The 19,885-nt window shown below is 45.0% G+C and overlaps 1 protein-coding gene across 1 annotated transcript in view; it reads left to right on the top strand.

Moving 5' to 3' along the window:
- The window catches only part of LRIG1 (leucine rich repeats and immunoglobulin like domains 1), a gene marked incomplete at its 5' end in the record, with an annotated part of 89,554 nt that overhangs the window by 19,452 nt on the left and 50,217 nt on the right, over nt 1-19,885 (top strand). The window contains one exon of the mRNA XM_083869751.1: nt 15,829-15,900. Within this exon, the coding sequence (XP_083725877.1) occupies nt 15,829-15,900 (72 nt within the window). The remainder of the gene's footprint in view (nt 1-15,828; nt 15,901-19,885) is intronic.

Raw genomic sequence — 19,885 nt, 5'->3', positions numbered from 1 at the left:
AGACTGAGTGTTACTTATTAAGGGAGTGGGGGGAAGGTGTCTAAGGAGCCATTTGCCAGCTATACATAAATATCCCAGGGATTTCACAGTAAAGTCCAGAGACTGTTGAAGCTGGCTGGGCATACCAGAAACTTTATGAAATAGTTGGATTTGATCAACACTTAATCACAGTCAGGCTGCTTGGCCCAGTCTGGCTCTCCCTTTCCCTGTCCCAGAGGAGGCAGGGGGTGCTGAGGTTGGCCTCAGACCCTGCTGTCCTCTGTGTGTGTCTGTGGGGTGGGTGATGGCACATAAGGACACCTGTAAATGCCCCAGTGACATTTAGTGCCATAACCAGAGCAGTTGGGCTGCATCAGGTGGCTGCTGTCCCTTTAGGTACAGGGCAGGGAATTGAAATGTTGTCTGCCCTCCTCCACTGTGGTGTGTGGGGCATTGCAAGACAGCTTTTCCAGGTAGATTTGCAGAGATTTTCTGAAGGACTGTTGTGGTAAGGCTGTATTCACTTGGTGCTGTCCCACCCACTGCTGTTGCCCACAGGAGCTGCAGACACTCACCAGTGTCTCTGCACCCAGTGGCAGGTGAGGGTAGAGGGGTAAATCCACCGAGTGCAATGGCCTTAATTTTAATTGTCAATACACTGTTTGGGTGTTTGCTGTCCTAGAACCTCTTGCTAATGCTTCCTGTTTGTGCTGCTCATGTGAACAGCTTCCCTACTCCTGGCTGTCCAGGCTTAGGGTGTTTCCTAGAGACTTGTTCTTCTTGGGTTCAGAGGAGCTCTGTGTCTGCAGACACACACACTCTCATGTATTTCTCTTGAGCCAAGTCCTTCCCAGCCTGGATTTGTACTGCTCTTGCATTGCCTTATGGGCCAGCATCCAAATTCAAGCACAAGAGAGATATTTGAGGTTGATTCTTTGCTGAAAACTAGCTTGCTTTTTCTTTTCCCTACAAGAACTGAGCAGAAAACTTGAGATACGGGTAGGAGTTTTCAATTTTATGGAGTTATTGGTAAACAGAAACGGAATGTTTGCAGCAGCAGCAATGTTTTTCAAAAGTTTGCCTACTAGCAGTTTATTGATTTAGCAAATAGGTGGATAACACAAGCCTGGAGGTGTATGATGGTTAATGTGTAACCATTAAATAGACTTATTTGGGCCCTTTTTATGGGTTCTCATAGCAATTAAAGCTTATAAACCTGTGGAGAGTGTTTTTATGTGGAGCAAAATGAGAACCTTTATCGCGGTGAAGGTGTTCATGGAAAAGGTGCAGTTTATGTGATTGTGTTCACGTGCCTTGACGTAAGTGTGGGGCTGCAGGAAAAGAAACAACCTACTAGAGCTAATTCCCAAGGCTGATTGCAGTATTCCTGTGTACTGGCTTCCCTCCCAGTGGCTGTTTCAGTATATTGAATTCAGTGTCATTCCATGGGGGGCATTTTATTGTGAGCCTCCCTCGTTCCAGACTGATTTTTTGGCTCTCTCCACTATGGGTGTGGTTTTTTGGTGTGTTTTTTAATGTGTCTTGGAGCAACTTTGGTGGTGGTGTCAAATTTGCTGAAAAAAAGAGCATGAAATGGTTTCCTGCTGGCTGATGTGATCAGGCAGTATTCTGCAGTTCTTGAAGCTCTGTCCTGGTTAAAGCAATTACACAAGACCTAAGCTTTGTGGGGATATGGAAAAGTCTTGGTTTCTTGGGTTTGTTTTTTTTTTCCCCTTCCTCAGTACAGTGGATTTAATGGAAAGTGACGACCGAATGAGATGTTGGGGATTCAGTGGGTCTCTGTGTGTGTGTGTGTATATATATATGTATGTATATATGCATGTATAAAGCTGTAGTTCCTCCTTTTCAACTAAAACAAGGGAAGGCTAAAAACCAGACTTGTTTCCTGTGTTTGCAGCAGCACCTTCTCCACTCTGGAGCGTGTGGATGGTGGGGGAGGAAGGATGGGGAGGGCAGCTTGGCTCGGTTAGTGGAACTGTGTGTTTGCAGAGCTCCAGGCAAACCTGACACCAGGTTTCTTGGCAGATGTGCTGCTCCTGAGATGCCTTGGGAGCAAAAGATCCTTCCCAGGTGCTTGCTGCAGCCCTTCCTGGGGTGGTGGAGGTAGTGAGTAAAGGGAGAGAAGCTCAGTGAGTGTTAGTAATGGGTGCTAAAAAAGGTTTCACCCATAAATACTCCCATATTGCATTGAGATCTCTGACAAAAGGCTGGATGTGTGGTAGATGGGACACCTTTGTAATGTCAGCATTGCCAGCCTGGCACAGGTCTGAATACAGGACATGCAGGCATCTGCTCTTTTTGCACCACATCTTTAAAAAAAACAAACTAAAAACCAATTGCTGGCCAGAGAAAGGGAAAATTGTAAAATGCTGTTTTCCATCAGCAGTTGGCTGCCTGGGCTCTGTGCCGTGGCAAGGGTGAGCGTGTGTGAGATAACCTGCTTTCTCTGCTGCAGCTCTAGGGAATACACCAGAGGACTGTTAACATCAGCCAGGTACCTCTGTGGTGTGGCTCTGTAGTGCAGTCTGGACAAAAGGTTAAATTGGGCAGTCATTTTTGTAGTTACTTCCTATACAACACTCTGGAGAAAGTTCAGTATCACTTAGTTAACTTTTGCAGAGCCATTTCCTGTAGGTTTTGTTAGAGAAAAGCAAGATTATGTGTTTCCACTTGCAGCAGAGTTATTTTCCTCTATAAAATGCATTGCAATTTATTTTTACACAATTTTGATTGGTTTGCAAAGACTTGGAGGGTTTGGAAGATCTGGAGAGCTTTTTTTTTTTTTCATGCCTCACTTGCTGTGACAAATTGAGGAAAATGTGGTTTTTAGTGTGGCATTGCTGAAGTCTGGCCAGGCTGGCAATAGGGAGTGTGCACAGCATGTGCTCCTGTCCTGCTTGTGGCAGTGCCCAGTTTTGGGAAGCACTGAGGAAGTTTTTCTCCTTCAGGCAGGTCACACAGCCTGGTAGTTTGCTGCAGCTCTCTGCTCTTCATGGCTGCACAGATGTGGTGATGAATTGGACAGGGGTTCTTTCCTATGGCTCTTTATCTGTGTGAGGTGCTGTCACCCTGGGCTTACTCACTTTCATCTCTCCCATGTCCCTTCTTGTGGGATGCTTTGGCTTCTCCATCATGGTTCATCTCAGAATTTCTCTATCTTTTCATGTGAGTTGCTGCATTTTTTGCACTTTCTGCTGCACTTTGCACTTTATGCCATCTGTGCTTAGAGCACCAGTTCTTTCCACAAGCCCTAACTATTCCTTCTCTGATTTCCTTGAAATGGTGACATTTATTATTATTTTCATAGCGATTAATCTGTCTACTCTCAAAAAAAGGACATGGTTTGAACTCTCCAAGCAGTGAGTGCACCTGTGTCCCTCATGGTGCAGTAACAAACCTTGGGGAGCACCTTCTGCATTCATGTTTCCCAAATAATCAGGTTTTGGAGCAGGAGTTGGTGTGAAGCCAAGGAGCCCTGTGAGAACTGCAGGTCCTGCAGTGAATGGCGAGCCCCTGGCGCGGTGCCTGGGCTCACAAGGACCACTCCTGAGAGGGAAAGGGTATTTCTGTTCCTGGCCAGATTGCAGTGTTAGCTTTTCTATTTTCAGGGCAGCCAGGTGGCCACCCACATGGAGTTTCATTATGGAACTTTAAAAAAATATTTTGAGAGGCCGTTAGGTAAGTTTAAGGTGGCATCTACTTTGGATTATGCCTGTCTGAGGTGGGCTCAGAGCAAGAAGGAAGGACCTGTCTGCCTTTTAAACATCTTCCTGCAGAATTTGTTGCTTGAATGCAGACTCTTTTCAGATGAAGGGGTTCCCTGTCCTTGGAGCTGGGACTGGACAAATACACATTCTCTGGTGAGCAGAAACTAAGGGAGCTACAACAAAAAATCTCATCTGAAATGCCAAGAGGAGCAGTATGATTCCAATAATAATGTAATAATAGTTTAAAGAAGAAGAAATTAGTTTATCCAAGTACCTTTTGAATCCAGCAATTTTGCAAGAGAGTGGGTTCTTTATTGTTTCCCGTAGCAAAAGAACTGGGGAGTGTTCCCCTCCCCTCTGCAATGTGGAAAGGATAAAAATCTATAGAAGGGAAAGTTTGTTCTGTGACTGAACCTTAAACATCTACATTCCCTTTGAATTAACTGTGATGCTTTTAGCTGGGAAACTGTGCAAATCCGAGGGAGTTCATTGAATAATAAATCAAGGCATCCATCCAGCAAAGTACATCAGAGCCCTTTGAAGTAGATGAAAAAATACCTTTCTGATCTGAAAGAGAATTGTGTGCTCAGCTTTGGTGCCTGACTGATGCTAATGCAGGGTTCAAACTCAGCCCCAGTGACCCCCAACACAAAGGTGGGGAGCAGGAGCAAATGTGGGCTCATGAGCAGCTGCTTCTCCTTGGCTCTGCCTGGAGCCCTGTTTGCCCAGGACTCCTGAAAGTTTGAGACCTGAAAAGCAAAAAACTGGAAATAAGGGCTGACTTTTAATCTTGTAAAATTCTGAGATACCAGGCATGGGGAAGAGCAAGCTCATCTGAAGAATTTTCTAAAATTTGCCTATAACTTTTTTCCTTCTGAGAACTTTCTGCGGTCTGAGTTGCACTAATACAGAAATCTGGCTTTGTAAGTGGAAGGAGCTGAAAAACAGCACCAATAAAAGCTGTAAAGCTCTCAAAGATTTTTAAAATAGTGTTTCTGTAAAAGATGTGACATTATATGCTGGGGCAGAGTGCAATAAAGATTTTTTACTAGCGCTCTTCACAACTTAGGACTAAGTTGTACAGCTGTCCCAGACTCCCCTGATAAAGCCTTTTTAGCTGTGGACATCACTGTAATTGTATTGCTTCATGCATATATGCATGGGTATATGTGTTTAGACCTGCTTTTGTGTGTGTAAATACACATGGTAAAGGTCATGTACATGTGCAAGTTAAGTACGAATGTACACATGAGAGATTCTGCTGTATGTGAGGAACATCAAGGCTGGCATGTAAAACAGCAAAAGGTTTCATTGCTCCCTCAATGGCTTTGTGGCATTCCTTGGGCAGAGCCTTTAGCTTCAGCTCCATGTGCTTTGACATTGCTGCTGTCCCAGTGGGTCAAAAACCAATACAGGAGTTATGCCAAAAAAAGTTTTGACAGCTGACCCTGATGTTAACATCGAGGTAGGAAATTACTGTTTATAGAGCACACTCTCACACACTTACACACCCATGCACACTCACACTTTTATTGCTCTTGATCTAGGTGGAAATGGCTTGTCTTAAATGCAGTCTTTCCATCTTGAAGGTCAATTAAGCCAAGTTTGAGGTCAGATAAAAGGGACAGAACATTTGCTTCTCGGTGTATCTATTTCTGTAATGTTATCAGTGCATGTGGTTTTATTTCTAGCATTTTGTTCCCGGGGCTTCCTCTAAGGCTGAACAAATTGAATCAGTTGGATGTAGTACAGCTTCCAGTTTGGGGTTAGAAATCCATTAAATTGCTTGGTGCTTTGTTGGCAGTACAAAAGTGCTTGGAGTGGAAGTGCATTATGATTGGACATTGATTACTCCAAAGGAAAGGGGGTAGATGCTTGTGTAAACCACACACCTCCAGCCAGGATGGCCAGCTTAGGGTTTCTTTAGCTTAAAATCTTCAGATTTTGCCCTCAAAATGCTGTTCTTTATTACAGAAAGAACTATTTTTAAACTGGAAATGGAGAGCTGTCTGCCATGTGTTCCTCACACCTCTGGGGGATTAGAGCTGGCCCTGCACCACAGAACCCTGCCAGCCATAGACAGCCCATGGGTAACTACTCCCTGAGATGGTTTGAGGTTATATACATCATTCCTTTCCACACACAAGATGTTTGGATTTGGCCAGCCTCTCAGCTTCAGCCCATGGCATTGGAAAGTGCCAGCAATGTCCTTGTTCCGGTAGATTTCAAACTGAATAAGTTTATGGTGGGCACAGCAAGGAGCCCAGAGCTGTAATTCCACTCTGGGATCAGAGAGGCCTTTATTTCCACTGTGCAAAGCTGCAGAGTTGCCTGGGTGTTCTGTGAGGTGGGAGTCACTGCTGCCAGGGGGAGGAGAGGAGCAGAGCCAGGAGGGGTGACCGCTGCCTCTGTCCTGCTCCAGCTGGGTGGGCTCTGCTGGCTCTGCTCCCTGGGGCTGGGAGCACATCTAAGGAGATGCAGAGCACATCTAACTGTGCAGCACATCTAAGGAGAGGCAGAGCTTCACCTCAGTGTGTGCTGAGAGTTTTCCTGGATCACAGCACAGCACATGCACTGAATGGCTGGGGAGGAGCAGTCACCAATGAGACAGATATGTGTATGGTGGCCAGGCAGGTGCAGAACAGAACAGCAGTGGTTCTTTCTGGGAAAAGCCCCTAAAAACACTTAGATACCATTGCTGTGTGAGAGCAGGAGGTGATGCAGCCCCTTTATAAGCAGCATCAAATGCAGGAGAAGCTGGAGCAAGCCTGGATTGAGCCCCCATGCCCAAGCCACAGGAAAAATCTGGGCACTGTTTTTTAGCTTTTCCCCCAGCTCTTTGCCTGACTCATTTTAAGCAGTGCACAAATATTCCTTTCTGCCACTTATAAGCATGCATGTTTTTTTTGGGGGGAGCTCAGTCCTTCCTGATTAACTATTAATAAGAGCCACGAGAGAGCCAAGCACTGGGCAAACACAGTGGGAGAGGGCTGTGTGCCCTGTCTCCACCATTAATGATTCACTGGGCCAGCCATGGCCAAATCTCACTCACAGTGGACTCTGCAGGGGTGTAATTCCAGCTCTGTGCTGAAATTTCTTCTTCAGGGCTTGGGAATCCCCCATCCTGGGGGGATGGTGCTGCTGGATGGTGGCACCCAGAGGGTTGTGTCAGGTTGTGCATTTATTAAATATTTCTGATAAAAAGTGCTGTTGGAGCAGTGGAAAAATATCATTTTACCAGGAACACTTGCAGATGGGATTGAAACCATTTGAATCCCCAAAGAGAGCAGAGCACATTACAATTCTGTGCTCTGAGAAAACACATCTTGAAATACAGATTATTCAGAATTACTGAGTGATTGACCTTGGAACTTTTCTAAAATCATGGAAATTTTGGACAGAGTTTGAGGAATTTCTGAATTGTCTCTCTCTCTCTGCACTCAATTTCTAACCCACAGCTGGATTTTGCAAAGTCATGTGGTGGGAGGGTTTGATTGCCAGCAGTCAAACATGCTGCTGTGGGTCTTCCCAAACATCTGAAAAAGCCAAAGGTTTAACATGGTTTATCTGCTGTGAGTACTTGTGAAGAGTTGCACAACTTTCAGATGAAAATATTTGCTTTGCAAAACAAGCCGTTTTTGAAACTGTAAATAGCACTTAATGCTGATTTATCAATGTGGCTTGTTATTGTTAATGGAGGCTGAGCAGTTCTAAGGTAGATATGTATAGTAAATTATATAGTTGTTAATCCTCAATAAATTGGTTTAATATGTTGAATACACAGTGGGGAACCTTAATTGAAAATGTTAGTAAGGAAGTCATGACCTTTATTGATTTAACCAAAGAAACACAGCGGTGATGGCAGCAGGAGCAATTTGTTTGGTGAGTATTTTGTTTATGAGCTGGGCTATCAATCCCTTGCTTCAGTGCCTAAGAGACAGTGTGCTTTGCTTTGTGCATGCAAAAATCACCAAAAAAGGAACTTGCTATCAAGTTAGAAAGAGGTGAGTTTGTTCATTTACAGTGTAGCAACCAGCTTACAGGGTTTTGGTTCTAGGGATATGTCTTTTTCATGGCAGTAGTTAATTAAAGCAATAAACACAGAACAAACACTGTGGGTGTCAGGGCAGATTATGGGTGGAGTTTTATTTGTGGGTTAAAAAACCTTCCACATCCTGCTTTTCCTTCCATCTGCTTACCTGTCACAGGTGGCAAAGCAGGGTTGCTTTATGTGAAATTAAATACAGCCATTCTTATTTAGATGCTTGTGCCGCCTTTGAAATGTGTTTTTGCTTTGATTCAATCCTTGGAGCTGATGCCTCAGTGTGTTTTGGAGAGGATCATTCTCCTTCAGGCAGTGCAGGTTAATAGAAGAGGCAAATACAGAGAAAAATTGCTGCAATTAAATCCTGCCTGCCCTAACCCCTGCAGCATCCCCTGCACACAATGCTGCCTTTGACTGGGCTGTCCTGCTGGGAGCAGGGGAACGTGTGGCCCCAACAGGAGGGTTTGCAGCCTCAGTGGCTGCAGGCTCTGTGCCTCTGGCTAATGCTCTTCTCAGCAGCAGAAAAAGCATTGTTGTAACTTGTGCTTCCTTTGCCCTGCTGTCCTCTGTTGGTTTGAGCCCCTGAGTAGCTGCTGGGAAGGGCTGTGCATGTCCCCAGGAATCAGAGGGGCTGTTTGTGCCCCAGCCACAAGGACTGGGAGGGTCTCACTGCAGGGACAGGGGCTCAGTCCTACCTCTGCCACTGAGGGCACTGGATGACTTTTTTTGGAACATGGAATTGGAATACTGAGAACTTGTTGAGTGGGCCCTGGATCAAGCTCTGGTGAAATGAGTATCCTCATGTCTCTTGTGATGGTGCAGAGTCAGAGCATGAGGTCCATGAGCACCTGAGTTACCCAGGTGATTTGTACATGTGTTATGGAGTATTTGCATATATCTGTGGTCATGCAGATTAAGTTGCATCTAAGCCTTCTGTCTCAAGAAATATAAAATAGGGGTGTTTGGGAGAGATGATCTTCCAAGAAAAATAAGAGAAAAAAGCAGGCAAGAACTCTACTTGAGTTTTGCTAAGGTTATTAAAATAGGAGGAAATGAGATCCCAGGTTTTGTCAAAACACATTTGTGTAAGCCAAACAGGGCCTAAAATAACCTGACACTGCTCTGTTGAAAGAGACAATAAGCCTGTAGAAATTCTTGGTGTACATGTGAAGCCCCTGCAGCAGCGCAGTGTTACTCTGTGCTCCTGCACAGGACTCCTGCCTTTCCTCAGCCCTGGGAGTGTGGCTGCTCATCCTGTGCTGCCTGTTGGAGTCTGGCAGTCTACAGTGAGAGAGATATTTAGATTTACAGCCCTCTGTGAGCTGCCCAGCTGTGGTAGGTCACCTCTGTGCCAAATGTGTGATCTGTGTGCACCCAAAGTTGTGAGTGCAGAGTGGCAGAGCCAGGAGGAAGGGCCAAGGCTGAAAATGTGTCCCTGAAAGTCACTTGAAGGCAAGAACATTCCCAAGTTTCTCGAACCATACCAACCACATGCTAAATTAAATTGTAGTCTGGCACAATAGTTCTCAGTGGTGTGGTTTAAATTAGTATTCTTTGCATTAAGGGCTGCAAGCATCCTCTGGAATCAGTGTGGGATCAATTCTTTGAGGATCATGCTACAGGAATTTCCTTTAGACAGTATCGTTGGTCATGACTGAGAGTGATTCATGGTGCAGTTTTCTTGGTGTCTGGATGACCTCTCAAAGTTTGTCTTCACTGTCAAATTAGCTCATATTATGGCTTCAGGGCTGCCCTTAAGTTGACTCCCTCCTGCACATAAAGCCCCTTATATGAGCAGGCTGTTAACCCAAGCCAATATGATGGTGCTGCTGCTAATTTGAACAAGGACATAAGTAAAGCCTGAGTGAGCACATCAGCTGAGCCACAAGCAGAACCTCTCAGTGGTGGGGCACAGATTCACCCATGTGGGTGCTGTGTTGCCCCTCTGTGTCCTGCAGAGTCCCTTTCTCTCCAAAGCACTTGGAGCAGCAATCTGGGACATCCACCTCTCTGGTGCCCTGTGTTTTGATGCTCTTACCTCCTTCTAGGAGGTAACTCTTCCCCATGCTTGGTGTGGGCCATTTCTGTGCTCCATTTCAGACTCTTGGAAGCTGGATGCTTTGCACTTGTAGGCAGCACACTGTACTTGGGGTACCCTGTAACAGAGGTCACAAGGGGCTCACCTTGGGGCGCAGTGCCTGAAAAGCTGCCTGGTGAAACAGGACCAGGAGGTGCTGCTTGACAGCTGTCTGAATATGAGCTAGGGAGTGCCCAGGTCTCCAAGAAGGCCAGTGGCACCCTGGCTTGTACCAGCAATAGTGTGGCCAGCAGGACTGGGCCAGTGATGATCTTCAGCACTGGTGAGGCCATGCATTGAGTCCTGGGTTCAGTTCTGGGCCCCTCACTACAGGACACACAGTGAGGTGCTGGAGCATGTCCAGAGGAAGGGACTGGAGCACAGGTCTAATGAGGAGAGGCTGCAGTAGCTGTTTGGCTGCTCTTGCCTCATGGGAGTAGACTTTGGACCTGTCTTGTGCACAGGAATCAAAAATGGACTAAAGCTACTTCTTTCTGTCCTAACAGTCCATACAACAGCCTGAATCCATGCAATCTTTGATGGCTTTGTTCTTCACCATTAACACTCACCTGTCACTGCTCACAAGGTCTCTGCCATCACTCTGGCACCTCACAAGCTTGTTTAAAAGACACTTGAATGTGCTTTCTTCCTGCCCAGCTGTACGCTTTTATCACAGACAGTGTGCTCCCTCTCCTGCTCCCCTGGCCCCCATCCCCAAGCTAATTTAGCTGCAGCCATGCTTTTCATACCCACTCAAGTGTGCATGAGGCCTCCATTCCAGTGCTGTAAAGCCATCTACAAACATGTGGGAAGAGGATGGTGCCTATTCAGTGAGCTGCAGACTAGGCAGCTATCTTTCAGCAGATGAGCCAGAGGAATTTCTACTGCAGGGCTCAATTGTTCTGGGCCCACGGCTCCCTTTTGTGCAGGAGCAATGAAAAGTTGTGTTATGACAACGGTTGACAAAGTGTTTAATGAAAGCCACAGTTGGCAGTGACAGAATTTCAAGCCATCCTCCTTTTCTCCAATGCCTGTCATCAAAAGGTGCAGAAACACTTTTGACATAATCTTCTGCACTGACAGATAAATGGTTTTGACGTAAGGGTCGGAAACTTTCACCTTGCAGGACAGAATTCAGCCATCATCGTGGTGAGCAGAGACCAGGAGCCATATATGTCTCTGTTCCTTTGTCTGGTGAGGCAGACAGGCACCTCTTTTTTCAACAGAGAGGTGGCTTTTCTCTGCGCTGGTCAAGGTCCCAAAGCAGAGCCAAAACTTGTACATGAACCAATCTGCTTCTTGCAGATCAAAGAACTTACTGGTCCCTCCTCACTGGCAAGCAGGACTCTTTCTATGGCAGCATTATTTCTTTTGGGAGGTAGCTTGAACATACCCAGTTATTTAACAAGACTTTCATTTCAGTCTCTGCAGTGTTCAGTGATCCACAGTGCCACTTTCACAATGCCAACTGAAGGCAAACACTACTTTTTTTATTTAGAGATTGGAATGGCTGAAAAGACAGAACAGGGCCCTTCCCATATTGATTTAACAGGCTCTCAGATCCCAGTCATGGGCATCTTAGTGACAGGAGGGGAAAACCCTACATTGTTGGATTAGCCAGTACAAGGAAGACTTGAAGTCTGTAATGGATAAATAATATGCAGAGCACTTCTCATGCCAGAATAAAGATTAAAATCAGAATAACGTTTAAAAACATCTACCAACTTTTCTTGTTCAGTAGAAGTTGATATGTAAAAAGCAATCTGAATGCGAGGGGCCACTCAGGTTGGTGGTTCTGCTCTTTCTCCTCTGCCACCTGTAAAACTTCTAACCTTTGTAGGATGCTCCCCTGAACTCACAGCCCAGGTTCTTGTCCTGGATTTATATTAGTTGACTTCATATTTCTTTCCATAGTTGCCTTGGAGGGATCAAAATACCCTTCCATGAGTAATTCAACACAAACATGTACCTGTGTAGAGAAGCAGACCCAGGGCACTGGGCAGTTTGTGGGCAGTCCCAGGTTTGGGCTCAGCTAACCTCACATGTGGGTGCCAGGAAATGCACCAAAGCCATGGGCTCTTGGAACTGGCATAAAACACTGTAGGTGATGCTTTATAAACTGGCTTTGAAGAGATGCCCAGGATGAGAGATACCTCAGAGGGTTGGGCAAGTGCTGATTTGGGAAAGGACGGAGTTTTGGTGTTGGGAGTTGATGGCTCTCATTCTTTGGGGAAGGCATTTTGGAAAACTGATGGCAGAAACATTTGTTCAGCCATTGGGTGACTGTGTGGCATCACCCCAAGGGGCTTCTGGAGAGGGAATGCATTCCGTGTCACAGAGGACCAGTAAATGTGACAGCTTTCAATGAAGGGACAGCTGTGCCCCCAGGCTTGGCATCTCCAGTCAGCCTGCCCTGCTGGTCTGCTCAGCTCAGAGAGGCCAACCTGGTGGGGACATTAAAGCTTCTGCAATGCTTCATTCACTGCTGGACATTTGGGACCCACGCTCAGGGATGGGAGAGCATCGTGTGCACCCATGACCTCAAGTTTTGAGTTCCCTTCTTTATTTGCATTACTGGAGCCCAACCAAGATTGAGGCCTCATTTCATCAGCATCAGGCAAAGCAAGACAATACCTACCTCAATTTTATTTACAGTCTAAATAGACAAGACAGACAAAGGGTGGCTGTGGAAACAAAAGCTCTGGAGAGGTGATGTGACATGACCCGGTCACACAGCAGGAGATTAAGAGACCCAGGAACAGACAGAGGTTTCCTGACTCCCAGTCCCAATGATCTATCTATTGGAGCACGTTAATTCTTTCTCTCACTTAAACGCTGTGACTGGCATGCCAAATACTGCCTAGTGAGGGGATCAGAGTTCTGGGAAACACATCCTTTGATTGCTAAGGCTTCAGGCTAGAAATTCTTGGATATTTTAATATAAGTTAAAATGCAGCTAGTGCCGGAAACTCAGTAAACTTTATTTTGGCATGTCTATGTAATTTCAAGTCTCCTGTTTATTTTGTACTGACTATACTATTAACTTTCATTTCCCCACTGAATTTTGAGCAGTGTATTGTACGTTCAGTGAGGATACTTAGTGGTTGGAGTGAGTAGTGTGGGGTGAACTGAAGACTTTGGTGTGCAAGAGGATGGAGTTTACCTGCATTTCTGTAGCAACTGTTGGAAGGTCTTTCTGTTGCTGGAGCAGCAAAATCTGTCTGTGCTACCTGAAGAACCAGCTATTTGTGCAGTAACTTTGATGTTCAAATGTCCTGAATGGCAGCAGCAACAATCAGAAAGTCACTTTGGGTGATGTTAAACTGTGGCCCTGAAATCCTTTAATTTATAAAGATCTTTGTTTTTTCACTCATGAACTTTGGAGGTTCACGTTGACATCACTCAGTGCTTGAGCACAGGCTCAGCCAGGGATCTGGTCCCTTTGACAAGTGTAGGGATGATCAGTTTTGGTGCATGTGTTCTTGTTTCTTGCTTCATAAAATAGCCTCTTAGCCTATTGCAGAGGAATGCGTTGAGGAGAAATACATTATCATAAAAAATGTAAAGTTTGGCTGCAGTAAAAGGCAAGATAGAAATACATGAAAACAGATGGATTCATGTATTGTCATGTCTGGCTGTATTTCCCCCTTTTGGTTTGTCACTTGTATTTCTGTGTTGGCTTTATTGTGCTGAGCCTGTAGGACGTTACCTGTTGTATTTTCTCTTTTTGCCTGTAGAGCAGGCAGGGACAAGCTCCAACCTGATCCTACTGTGTGGTTAAAAAAAAAAAAAAAAGTAGTAATGTAATCTGTGGGCAAATTGCACTTTAATTCGTAATTGTGCTATGAATATGGACTTGGCTTTCAAACACACTCTGAGTTTAAACTGCAGTTTGACTTTTATTTAGATAAATGCCTTTGAGTTCATAGTGAAATGGATATCTGCTGTAGGCTGGTATTGATTTAAAGGTCTCTTGAGTGTTTTAAAAGACAGTAGGGGCTTACAGGACGGCATATTTTAAACTGAGATGCTTGGTTAGGTTTTACACTCCTGTATAGCTTCAGTTCTAGGCTCTGTTAAGAGCCAGCCTGTGTTGTTGATTTGTAGAGCATTCTTCCACAGCAGGTATTGGCAAAAAAATTGAACAAGATTTGGGCAAGATGCAAGGAGCTGCCTTCAGAGCTGAAATGGTGGGGAATGATGTGATGTAAGAGCCATCAAATGATTCTCTGGTATGGGGGAAAAGCTTCTAGGACTTCCCATAAATGCATTACAAGAGGGCAGGTGATCAATATCTGTTTTTTAGCTTTAAAGAGGTGTTTGTCACTTCCTGCTAATCAGACAAAGTTGGTAAGTTTTGTAGTCTTTCAAGTCTTGGTATCTATAAGGCTGCTGTGAGCCTGGATTTCTCTCTGCATTGCCACAGAGTGCACTGTGTAAGTGTGAGCACTACAAGAGGTATTTTCCATCAGTGTTCTTCTGGCAGAAGCCTTTGTGTGTGCCTCAGCTCTTGGGTCATGGAACATTGGTAAAAGTTCAGTAGGTGCCTCGGTGACTTAGGTCCTGTTTTCCTCTTGGAGTTCCAGACCTGCTTGTTTTCTGTGGGCACATAAGTAAAGCAAAGACAAACCCAAACCAGGGAAGATTGGCCAGTTTTCTAGTCAGACTGGCTTGGTGGTTTGAATAAGCAGCTCAATGTTTGAGGGCTTATCTAAAATCAGGCCACGAATCTTTTGGGTTGTGTTCAGAGGTGCAGTAAGAGGGTGTAACCTCCCTGCAGAGGAGGCAGGAGGGTTGAATTTTACCCAGGGTAATATCCGAGAGCAGGGTGTGGAGCAAAGTGAAATTAAAGAAGTCCCCCTCACAATTTCCTTACAATTTACTGTGGTTGCTTTTCTGCTACCACCCATCAATTTGCCTCCTCCCTCTTTAGATTACACAGTCTCAGAAACATGCCAGCACTGCATACAGAATGGTAATTAAAGCACTTGTTACTTTCTGCATCATTAGTCACTTGGTCTTAATTGATCTGGTTAGTCCCTAGCTGCAGGTTTGACCTGTCCTGTGTGGTGTGCTGAGAGTGCAGATCTTGGAGGGAAGACTCTGCTGTTGCACTCTCTGATGCCACAGCAGAGCATGGCAAAGCTCTTGTTAGTGGTTTCCGGAGTTGGCACTTAATTTGCATTATTTTGCCTGTTTGCTGTCCCTAGCAATCCTTGCAGTGTGTCCCTTCCTGAAGCTTGTGGGGCTCTGGATGTGTTTCCAGTCAGGGATGTCCTGGGAGGCAGATCAGGCTGCTTCCAGATAATACAGCACAACCCATTTGTCATCCATCAGTGCTAGAATATGATTTAGGTTTAGATTTTGGCTGTTGGACAATTGGAAAGTGTTGGTTGGGATTGCTGAGGACCAAAGTGTGTACTACTGTGTGGCTTGAAAACTGTATTCACTGATTAAAAAAACCCAACATTTAGTGATAGACTAATTACATACTCTTGTTAGAAAATGTAGAATATATTTTACATTTACACATAATAAGTGTGCATATCTATATATGTGTATTTTGTGTGTAACACACAGTGGTATAAAAAATACTCTGTGTGAATATAGCTATAAAATATTTAGTGGAAGGTTTGTTGATTGCTTCAGTTCAGACTTTAATTTGTCAGGAAATATCCTATTCATCTGTGATTAGTTTTGTGGTTGTGAATAACCAATAGTAGAATAATAAATGTAATTGTGTAATATGAAGACAAATTAAAACCACACTAATCTAATGCAAAAGAGGAGGAAGCTTGGGGAGAGCTAGATAACATTTTTGTCATGGAACTAAACTCACTCGTGTATTCAACAGAAAAGTGCCGCTCTCTTGTTTAAGTTCTCTTTTTAAAAAACCCAAAACCCAAACCTTCCCAGTTCAATCCAGAATAATTAAGATGACTCTTTTGCTGAGCAGAATGACTGCAGTTTTCTGATCCCACTGTCTTTTATTTTTACAGAAACCTGAGCTACAACAAGTTGACAGAGATTGATCCTTCTGCCTTTGCAGAGCTGTCGAACCTGCAGGAAGTGTAAGTATTCCTTCAAAGGTTTTAATTGTATTTTGCCAGAGCTGCTTGTGGGCTGTGAGGAAATTATATCTCGTTTCCTAAGACAGTACCTTCCTTTAGCTAAGTTGAATGAGCAGGTTGGACTTGGTGTGGAGGTTTTTTTCCACTAATCAATTAGCAGAACACAACATCCCAATTAACACAGCAGAGCTGTTATTGGAAATCATTGGAGTTTGCCTCCCTCAGTGTTGTGCAATGCTTGGAGGGAGTAGTTCAGCACACCTGAACATACACACAGAGCTCCTTGCTGAAAGCATAACCCTGAAGCAAGGCAGAACTGGATTGTGATACCTGATGCCAACCTAGCCCAAATCTCCCAGGAAACGAAGGTGTAGTGTAGTGGATAACAAAGCACTTAGCTGTGTCTCCTCCTCTCTCAGATATTTGTGCTCCTTTTGGAACCAGAACAAATTCTGTTGGAAGTCTTGCTAGAGGAGACTAAACCAATAGAGCTCTCTTCTGCTCTGGTGGGGAACAGAGGAGCTGGTTGAAGGTCTGAGTGGCTGTGCCAGACCCTCCTTGCTGGTAAAGAAACCTGTTTCAGGGATCTGCAGGTTTTCCAAGCCCCTGATCTCTGTGAAGGCTCAGCAGACCCACTCAGAGAGGGGCTGCAGTGTCAGCCCGTCACAGGGACTCCTGGAGTTCTGATTTTGGGGTTTAAAAAACGAGAGTGACAGAAATTGCAGGCGGTGGGCTGAGGTAATGAGCTCGTGTTTGCCTGGTGAATCGCTGGCATACTTGAGGTTTGGGCTCTGTTTGAAGAGCTACTGATGCCTCATGGGAAACTGAAAAAACATTTCCTTTCAGAAACAATACTGTGCTCTATCAAGCATTTTCTGTTGTCCTCTGTCTGTTTTCATTAAGTGTTGGCTCTGGGACTCGTGGAGGGGCCAGATCCTGAGATTCTTAAATGGGCAAAAAGTGGAATTCTCCCTGACTGATGCCTGCTGGATTGGACTGTGGGGATTAATGTAGTATATCTCTCCTGGCCTGATTGCCCCTGGCTCCTCTGTTTACATGAATAGTAGGGACTTGCTGGGAATCATGATTTAGTGAGGAATGTATATCAGAAGTGACTGCAGTGCTCTGAAATCAGCTCTTCAGAGTCTTTAGAGAGAAAGTGATGTGGGTCAGTGGAACACTGCCTGTAGGATCTGTTTTCTCAACTTCTCTTTTTTACTGTGGAAAGCCTTAAATTGCTCTGTGCTTAAAGAAGAGAATTGCAGCCCTGATCCTGTGAGACTTTAGAATTATCCTGACATGACTGTGGCTTAGCAAGAGCTTTTATTCATGGAAGTGCCTGAAGGCGTGTGACTTCAGGGAGTGTGGGGTGGGAAATGTGTGGCTTCTGATTCCCCAGGGAGGGAATTCCCTTCAGCCAAGTGCTGCATGTGGGTAGAGCAGGACAAGCCTTGCAGTGAACAGTTAAATGTTGTAAAAAGGTGTCAGGGTTTCGGGGGAGATAAGTAATGCAGCCCACAAAGTAATGGGTAGATAAGAGCTGCTTGCAGTGTCAGAAAGACAGGATTAGGAAACAGGGAGAGAGCAGATGAGTGAGTAGGAGGGAAAGAGAGCAGTCAGAAATGGGAGACTGGAGGGGAGGCAGAGGTCTGGAGCAGAGCCTGGAAGGAAGGCTCTGGGAAGTGTGAGGGAGAAGCTCTATTAAAAGCCCTATCTACTAATCTTGGTTGCTTTTGAATAACAGCTAAACCACAGACCACTGAAATAAACTTCATTTCACAAGGAGAACCACATCTCTATTGCCAGAGCATCTTCTTTTCTGAGGGATTTTTTTAAGGCACTTTACAAACATTCATGAAATAAGCATCATGCTGTGGCATGTCTGGAGAGCAAGTCAGTGTTTCTCTGTGCACACTGTGCTGGGCAAACCAAGGCACCCTCAGGGAAAGAGATTGCCCCAAATAATAGATGCATTGATAAGACTTGAAACCTCCCATGATGCTTCAAACACACTGTCTGTGGTTCCTGAGCATTACACGAGGCTTAAAACTCTGTGTGTGTCTCTCCATGTGGATAATTAGTGTGGTGTATTTTGAAAACATTCTGTTCTCACTTGATTTAAAGAAAATATCTTCAGACCAAGAGATTTAAACTTCATACCTTATCTTCAATGCTCTGCTTTGCTTTACTGAGATTGTGATAAAGTCATAGCAGACACTTTTCCCTTTCCCTGAGTTTAGGCAGTTGTTTGTGTGGTTTGTTTTGGTGGCTTTTATGAGAAGCTTTTAAAAAAAGTTTTAAGTCTGTGTAGGATAGACTTTAGTGGCTCCAAGTGATGCAAAACCCTGTGATCCCACTTGCTCTGAAATTAGTGATGGAGGCTCAGGGTGGGGACAGGACTGGGACATTACTTTCCTTCAGGACACTTGATCTTTCTCTCATCCCCTTTGGTGGCTTCATCTGATGACCATCCCCTGGTGTCTCTCCATTCTCCTTCCTTGAGAAGGATGGATGGATGGAGGGTCCTGCTGGGGGGAAGGTCCTGTGGTCCTTTCTGGGGTTTCCTCAGGTCATATGGATCATGGAATCCACCAAGCAGATGGTTCCATGGCTCTCAGGCTTTCCAAGCTCATTGGTAGCAAAGAAAGTAGTAACCACGCTAAAATTCCTCTCCAAACAACTCACCTTTTATTTTCTAAAGTGCCTTTCACTGAAAGCTCTGGAGAGCTGTGCTATTTTTGAGCAGGCTCCATTTCAGCTTGACACCAGCCTGGCAACTGGACTGTAAATATTTTATACGGGTGGCCCCCCCTCCTCCTCTCCCTCAGCATCCAGAGAGAGTTTGTGTCGTCAGAGGTGAGGGCTGGGGAAGGAGACTGAAAGTTTAAAGTTGTTGAGCCTGGTTGTTCTGTTTTGAGGGTTTCCCCCCCCCCCCCCCCCCTTTTTTTTTTTTTCTTTTTTTTCTTTCCTTTTTCAATTCCTTTACATAGGCAAAAAAGAGAGGATGAGTGGGAAATCCCAGACAAATACAGAGCTTGGCTGTCTCCTCTGTGTCAGCAAATGGTGCCTGTGAGCCAAGAGAGAAAATGAGGTGGGAGAACCACTTCTGACTGATTCCTGACATGACAGGAGGCTGATATATGAATATCACACTTATGTCAGAGGAGGGTTTCACCAGTTGTTTGATGCTGGTTGGTGTCAGAACTCCTTAACCAGAGCTGACCCAGGCTCCTTGTTTTTAAGAAGATGCTCAGTTGTTAATGGAAATGTGCTCAAATAAGAATTTAAAGCTCTTTCCAGCTTGCTCTGTACCTTTGGAAGCTCTAGACCATGTTGTAATATGAGCAACAGTGAGCTTTTAGTTGCAGAGTGGAGCTCCTTGCTGAATTGCAATGCATCTGGCTTTTTTCCCTTACATTTTAAGGCATGGGTATAATGTCAGAGGCAGAGGAAAGCTTTTATCCCAGCAGTGCTTGGAACTCCTCGTGAAATCAAATATCTTGCCTCCTCTCAGAGGAGCCAGAAGGGAAGTTCTGGGATGAATGTGCCACTGCCCTCTCCCACCTGCCAAAAATAGTGTTAAAGGAAAGAAAAAGGGGGAAAAAAATCAAACCCAATCTAATTTAGGATCACCCCAACTTGTGCCTGTGGCTTAGCACACCTCAGCTGTGCAGCTCTGGCTGCTGTTCTTTGCACCCAAATCATGATCTTTCCAGGATTCCCTGCAGAAGGGGAGCACTTGGAATGCCTGCAGTGACCCAGTGAGGCTGTGCCTGGAGCAGGAGCAATGGGATCAGGACGGTTTGGGGTCCTGGGCAGCCTGGCCAGGCTTTGCCTGTGATCACTGCAGCGAGCAGCCCGAGGGGGGAGCGGGCAAGAAGGCTGAGAAATTAGGTAATTTTCAAGCAGCCAGACGAGCGACTGTTACAGTAATTAATTGACTAATTCACCGTACAAACAAGGGCTCTTTAAAGCAGGGAAGAGG

This window comes from Zosterops lateralis (genome assembly GCF_965231275.1).
Source record: "Zosterops lateralis genome assembly, chromosome: 11".
NCBI lineage: Eukaryota > Metazoa > Chordata > Aves > Passeriformes > Zosteropidae > Zosterops > Zosterops lateralis.
The sequence above is the reverse complement of the archived record's forward strand: the minus strand, read 5'-3'. Positions and strand labels throughout refer to the sequence as shown.